Genomic DNA, 7791 nt, shown 5'->3' on the forward strand with positions numbered 1-7791 from the left:
ACTTTTTGGCTGCTTTTCCTTCACTCTGCAGTCCAACTCATCCCAAACCATCTCAAATTGGGTTGAGGTCAGGTGATTGTGGAGGCAAGGTCATCTGATGCAACACTCCATCACTCTCCTTCTTGGTCAAATAGCCCTTACACAGCCTGGAGGTGTGTTGGGTCATTGTCCTATTGAAAAACAAAAGACAGTCCCACTAAGCACAAACCAGATGGGATGACATATCGCTGCAGAATGCTGTGGTAGCCATGCGGGTTAAGTGTGCTTTGAATTCTAAATAAAATTACTGACAGTGTCACCAGCAAAGCACCCCCACCCCATCACATCTCCTCCATGCTTCACGGTGGGAACCACACATGCCAAGATCATCCGTTCACCTACTCTGCGTCTCACAAAGACACGGCAGTTGTAAACAAAAATCTCGTGTTTCTTGGCCCAAGCAAGTCTCTTCTTATTGGTGTCATTTAGTAGTGGTGTCATTGCAGCAATTCAACCATGAAGGCCTGATTCAAGCAGTCTCCTCTGAACAGTTGAGGATGAGATGTGTCTGTTACTTGAACTCTGTGAAGTATTTATTTGGGCTGCAATTTCTGAGGATGGTAACACTAATGAACGTATCCTCTGCAGCAGAGGTAACTCTGGGTCTTCCTTTCCTGTGGCGGTCCACATGAGAGCCAGTTTTATCATAAAGCATTACGGTTTTTGCGACTGCACTTGAAGAAACTTCAAAGTTCTTGAAATGTTTCGCATTGACTGACCTTCATATCTAAAAGAAATGGACTGTCATTTATCTTTGCTTATTTGAGCTGTTCTTGCCATAATTAGGTATTTTACCAAATAGAGCTAAATTCTGTATACCACCCCTACCTCGTCACAACAGAACTGATTGGCTCAAATGCAATAAGAAGGAAAGAAATTCCACAAATTAACTTTTAACAAGGCACACCTGTTCATTGAAATGCCTTCCAGGTGACTACCTCATGAAGCTGGTTGAGAGAATGCCAAGAGTGTGCAAAGCTGTCATGAAGGCAAAGGGTGGCTACTTTGAAGAATCTCAAATATATTTTGATTTGTTTCACACTTTTTTGGTTACTACACGATTCCATGTGTGTTATTTCACAGTTTTGATGTCTTCACTATTATATTACAATGTAGAAAAGTCAAAATAAAGGAAAAACCTTTGAATGAGTAGGTGTCCAAACTTTGACTGGTACTGTGTGTGTATGTATGTATATATATATAAATATATAAAGATTAACACAAAACCATGGTTTCACGTTCTTATCATGTGTATACACATATCCACACATCCTCACAAGAAGTGCCATGTCACACCTCTCGCGCTATAAGGACGCCTCTGACACCTGACAAAGGGCAAGGAGCAGACGTCCTGCAGTCACAGCGCAATGAAGCCCTGTGCTAAGAAGAACATCGCCACACCACAACTCTAACGTACACCCACAGCTGTACACCAGCAGGCTACATCTGTGTGAACACAGACATCACACAGGGGCTAGCTGGGCCAGAACTCATGGGCAGGGGGAGCCCCTGCAAGCTTGATTAGTGGTGGGGCTGGCTAGTGTTTTTTATTTAATTTTATTTCACCTTTATTTAACCAGGTAAACCAGATGAAAACAAATTCTCATTTACAACTGCGACCTGGCCAAGATAAAGCAAAGCAGTGAGACAAAAACACATAATTACACATGGGATAAACAAAAGTACAGTCAATAACACAATAGAAAAATAAATCTGTATATAGTGTGTGCAAATGAAGTAAGGAGGTAAGGCAATAAATAGGCCATATTGGCTAAGTAATTACAATTTAGCAATTTATACTGGAGTGATATATGTGCAGATGAGGATGTGCAAGTAGAAATACTGGTGTGCAAAAGAGCAGAAAAACAAAAACAAATACGGGGCTGAGGTAGGTAGTTGGTTGGGCTATTTTCAGATGGGCTGTGTACAGCTGCAGCAATCGGTAAGCTGCTCTGACAGCTGGTGCTTAAAGTTAGTGAGGGAGATATGACTCTTCACACTTCAGTGATTTTTGCAACTTGTTCCAGTCATTGGCAGCAGAGAACTGGAAGGAAAGGAGGCCAAATTAGGTGTTGGCTTTGGGGATGACCAGTGAAATATACCTGCCGGAGCGCGTGCTACGGGTGGGTGTTGCTATCGTGACCAGTGAGCTGAGATAAGGCAGGGCATTACCTAGCAAAGACTTATAGATGACCTGGAGCCAGTGGGTTTGGCGACGAATACGTAGCGAGGACCAGCCAATGAGAGCATACAGGTCGCAGTGGTGGGTAGTATATGGGGCTTTGGTGACAAACCGACGATCGGTTGAAGAGCATGCACTTAGTTTTACTAGCATTTAAGACCAGTTGGAGGCCACGGAAGGAGTGTTGTATGACGTTGAAGCTCGTTTGGAGGTTTGTTGACAGTGTCCAAAGAAAGGCCAGATGTATACAGAATGATGTCTTCTGCGTAGAGGTGGATCAGAGAATCACCCGCAGCAAGAGTGACATCATTGATATAAACAGAGAAAAGAGTTGGCACGAAAATGTTACCCTGTGGCACCCCCATAGAGACTGCCAGAGGTCCGGACAACAGGCCCTCCGATTTGACACACTGAACTCTATCTGAGAAGTAGTTGGCGAACCAGGCGAAGCGGTCATTTGAGAAGCCAAGGCTATTGAATCACCCGATAAGAATATGGTGATTGACAGAGTCGAAAGCCTTGGCCAGGTCGATGAAGACGGCTGCACAGTATTGTCTCTTATCGATGGCGGTTATGATATCATTTAGGACCTTGGGTGCACCTCAGCCACGCTCTTGACCAGCTCAGAAACCGGATTGCATAGTGGAGAAGGTACGGTGGGATTCGAAATGGTCGGTGATGTGTTTGTTCACTTGGCTTTCAAAGACTTTAGAAAGGCAGGGCAGGATGGATATAGGTCTGTAACAGTTTGGGTCTAGAGTGTCTTCCCCTTTGAAGAGGGGGATGACCACAGTCACTTTCCAATCTTTAGGAATCTCAGACGATACGAAAGAGGTTGAAGTTTGAGGTTGAGGTTGGCGGCGGATAATGTTAGGAATAGAGGGTCCAGATTGGCCCAGCTGATTTGTAGGGATCCAGATTTTGCAGCTCTTTCAGAACATCAGCTGTCTGGATTTGGGTGAAGGAGAAGCGGGGGAGCTTGGGCGAGTTCCTGCGGGGGGTGCAGAGCTGTTGGCCGGGGTAGCAAGGTGGAAAGTATGGCCAGCCGTAGAGAAATGCTTATTGAAATTCTCGATTATCGTGGATTTATCGGTGGTGACAGTGTTTCCTAGCCTCAGTGCAGTGGGCAGCTGGGAGGAGGTGCTCTTATTCTCCATGGACTTTACAGTTTCCCAAAACTTTTTGGAACTAGCCTTAGCTTCCTAACTGTGTGAGTATTTTGGTTCCTGACTTCCCTGAAAAGTTGCATATCGCGCGCACTATCCGATGCTAGTGCAGGATGCCACAGGATGTTTTTGTGCTGGTCAAGGGCAGTCAAGTCTGGAGTGAACCAAGGGCTATATCTGTCCTTAGTTCTAAATTTGAAAGGGGCATGCTTATTTAAGATGGTGAGGAAAGCACTTTTAAAGAGCAACCAGGCATCCTCTACTGACGGGACAAGTCGTGATGGATCGGCGGGGCTCCGTGTCGACAAAGGGTCCAGGCCAATTGGCAAGAGAGGTATTGTAGTTGGTGTACTTTGTTTACTAGCCGGGAGATGGGCCTAGCTCGAGGCTAACTGGTGCATGCTTCTGGACAATAGTTACTCGGTAGCAGCTAGCTAGCTGCAATGATCCGGTGTAATGGTCCAGAGCTTGCGGCAGGAATCCGGTGATGTAGTGGAGGGGGAAAAAAGCGGTCCGATATGCTCAGGGCTGATATCGCGCTATGCAAACTGGCAGGTATTATCCGGGCTAAAGTGGCTGGTGTCTGAGCTATAGGTAAAGACCGCTAGCAGTGGCTAACAATGACTAAATAGCTAGCAGTTAATTAGCTGGCTAGCTCTGATGGAGGTTACAGTTATAAGGTCAAAAAAAATAGCAGATCCGTACCACATTGAGTGAGGCGGGTTGCAGGAAGGTATATTTAATTTGAAAATTGAAAAAAGATTGAAATAATGAAATGTATACAATAAATAAATAAATATTTACACGGGACAAAAATAAACACGTCTTACTGCTACGCCATCTGGGATCTTGTATACAGAGCACATCAAGCTTGGAATGTTAATGAGCCATAAGCAGCAGCACAGTTGAGAAGTGAGCTTTTCTGCATGGAGCACTCCTCCTTGATGTGGCTCTGGCTCTCCTTCAGGCCCCGGCATAGTCGTGGGGAAACAGAGCCAGGATGTTGTTAGCCTCGATTTCCACTTCCAGACTTCCCCAACAGCCAAGTGATGAACAAGGCTTGAGAGCATGGTAAGTGGAGACTACACTGTTGTAGGCCTAATCATGGTTGAGGAAACAGTTAGGTTCAGACATGCATCCATGCTAAGGAAGAGGCTCATGGCCTAGGACTGCTTACTAGCTGGATCCTGTCTACCACTGGGGCCCCTCAGGGAGAAACCTTGGCCTGGGAATGAAAGTCCCAAGATAGGGGGTAGGAGAATAGTCAGGCGTCTGAACTTGAGCCCACAGTCCAATCCCTGCTTCATATCTTTCTGGGATGATGCTGTGATGACCAATACTACTAGGTTGAGGTTATTATTTCTCATTAATCTAGTACATCACATTGGCATCCACCAACCTCTCTGTGGTAGCTTTTTGACATGCATTAAAACCAAAAAAAGGTAGGATTCTGAAGTTGCATACAACTGTGATTTAGACTTATTGTTCAGAACACTTTCATTGTTTCTGGACAATGGGTAGTTTTTTGGGCAAAATAAGAAAATATGATTCTGACTATGAACTCCACCCTGATAAAGCCAACACATGCAATCCTATGACTTAGAGGCTTCTAAATGGTCTTAACAACACGAGGCGGATTGAATCCCTTATTACACTTTCATCAAACTGTAATAAGCCTAGCAGAGCTACTAAGCCTGAGTACAATCACCGCCTTAGTACAATCACCACTCTGTGCTACAGAATCCCTCCGTAGCCTCTGAAACCTGAGGCTCAGAACCTACCCAAACTGCACAAAAATTGCTGATATTCCATTTCAAAAGGCTGTACTGGAGTTGAGGGCAGTTGCACAGTGCGCCATGGCACTTAAGCACGTTTAGGTTAAATACAAACCACTGCATAGTGCAAACCCTTTTAAAGTATATTTGTAAAACAGCTTTCACACAAAGGAGTTTAAGAAGGTGACGAGTTTCTGGAAGCACTGCTTGCACTGCAGCACGGTTGCAAGAACCATTTGTTTCAGTCCCTTTGGCGGTGGTCTTTGACAATCAAAACAGACAAAGCTTAGTTTGGATAAAATTGAGACCCAGAGCTGATTTACAGACATACCAGCTCTCAAGCAACAACAAACTTTCCAACAAGTCAGCTGGAGCATTTTAAAACCTTGATCTTACAATATGATAATGTTGACTGATAATGACTTCTGATGAGAAATAGTTAGGGGCAACAGTGTAAAAACTATTGATGGACTGGCGTGACTACCTGACCCAATGTTTCACACATTCAACCTCAAGTTCATTAGAGGAATTTTTGGCACCCTTAAAGGGATACTGTAGCAGTACTGTACAGTAGTATATGCCACTGCATGTTCACACCGCTATCATCCAGAAGGCGAGGTCTGTACAGGTTATTCAAAGCTGGGACAGAGAGATTGAAAAACAGCTTCTATCTCAAGGCCATCAGATGTATAATGTTTTGCTGGTTTTAGTGTGTAGAGTTTTGTAAAAATAGCCTATAGTTTCAAAGATGGTGCCTAAGCAATCAGAAAAAACTGTAAATAAGAATGAATTATTGGTTAATACCAGCTTGCTGCCTACACAGACGCAATCACTGGACACTTTAATAAATGGATCACTAGTCACTTTAAACAATGCCACTTTAAATAATGCCACTTTAATGATGTTTACATATCTTGCATTGCTCATGTCACATGTATATACTGTATTTTATACCATCTACTGCACCTTGCCTATGCCGCGCGGCCATCGCTCATCCACATACTTATATGTACATATTCTCATTCACCCCTTTAGATGTGTGTGCATTAGTTAGTTGTTGGGGAATTGTTAGATTACTTGTTAGATATTACTGCACTGTCGGAACTAGAAGCACAAGCATGTCGCTACACTCGCATTAACATCTGCTAACCATGTGTATGTGACCAATAAAATTTGATTTAGTGTACCTGTAGCCTTCAGTCATTGTACAAATGCTAGTCAGCATTGGCTATCATCACTACCTCTTAACTTCCTTCACACTGCACTTAGAGATCTAAAAATTGTGTCCACGAGTTCATCCAACTCTGGGTAATATGAAAAACTTAATTGACAGAATCTTTTAGTTGGGCGAGCCTTGTAGACTGCTGCTGTGGTGACCACAAACACCTAAGCACGCTCAAATATTGCATTGAAACAAACTCACACTACGTATATCTTAATTTAAGGATGTAGTAATTATGTAAGTAGGTTTTGAACAAAAACGGATGTCTGTCAATTTGTACGGATCCATGTTGCTTTTGATCTTATTAGTGAGCGTTTAACGTTACCTCAGAGCAGAAACATGGTCAGGTTGAAAATCCAGATTCCTTAGACAGCAACATGAATGTTGGCTGACAGCATGCAACGAGTGTGTTCTTCATTTTTCCCCCACTGCATGTGACAGACCTTGCATTTTAATCAGTGCATGTTGGAGTCACACCTCTCATTTGTTTAGTTAGCAAGGTAGCTAAGTTATAGGACTTCCTAGCTGGTACAATAGGGACATCTTTTCCCCAATTGTCTAGGAAAAATTTGCCAATATTAGACGTATTGTGCAAATACTCCAACGCCCAAAATATATGCAACATTAAAATGCATGTTTAGTTGGCTAGCTAGCTACATGGGTAGCTTACTAGTTAGGTAACTAAAAGTCACTTGCACTTTTGTTACACATCATCAAACACAGATATAAAAATATTTGTCCTAACGTAGTTACTTATCTATAGCTAGCTAGCTAGAAAGCAGTCTAGCATCCACTTCGCAGTGACATAAATACATTTGCTATCTACCTGTACAAGCCCTCAACAAAAGATTCACTGCTTGCAGTTGCAACTAGCTAACTACTCCCACTTCGAACTCATATAACTAACACTATAATATTACCTGCTCGTCGAATCTGTTTATCACGGCCTGAACCCATTCCACTGGTTTATGTGCCGCCATGGCCGAGCGGATGGAAACCGCGAATGACTGCTTGCAATTCCAATACGAATGTGGACGTTCGTGGCGATGTTAAGCCTGAAATAAATCCCAAAACCGCCGTCTGAAGATGACAGTACGGCTTGGTTATTGTTCCCTTTGAGCAAGCTTTACCATGCCGCCATGACACACCACCGGAAGTCTTCCCAGTGAAACCGATGGGGATAGGAGATTGCAGAGCAAAGATACCCGTGCGTCGCTTGTTGATGTCGAAGGTAAGAGCTAAGAGGATACACACAAACATTGACCATATAATGTAATGTTGTTACATGTAACTAACTAGCTTGACTTGCTACCGTGTGAAACATGTATGCTACCATATGTTACTAAAAAGAGCTAACAATATTATAAAATGTAATCCAGGAGTTTATGTTTGAATTCTGGTTCTCTC

General features: G+C 43.3%; 1 protein-coding gene across 1 annotated transcript in view; it reads right to left on the reverse strand.

Annotated features, from left to right (window-relative positions):
* LOC120018118 (neurofibromin-like) overlaps positions 1 to 7519 on the reverse strand; it is a 100868-nt gene extending 93349 nt beyond the window's left edge. The window contains exon 1 of the mRNA XM_038961114.1: positions 7305 to 7519. Within this exon, the coding sequence (XP_038817042.1) occupies positions 7305 to 7364 (60 nt within the window). The 5' untranslated portion in view covers positions 7365 to 7519. The remainder of the gene's footprint in view (positions 1 to 7304) is intronic.
* Between the last annotated feature and the right edge of the window lie 272 nt (positions 7520 to 7791).

Source organism: Salvelinus namaycush, chromosome 23, assembly GCF_016432855.1.
Source record: "Salvelinus namaycush isolate Seneca chromosome 23, SaNama_1.0, whole genome shotgun sequence".
NCBI classification, from domain to species: domain Eukaryota; kingdom Metazoa; phylum Chordata; class Actinopteri; order Salmoniformes; family Salmonidae; genus Salvelinus; species Salvelinus namaycush.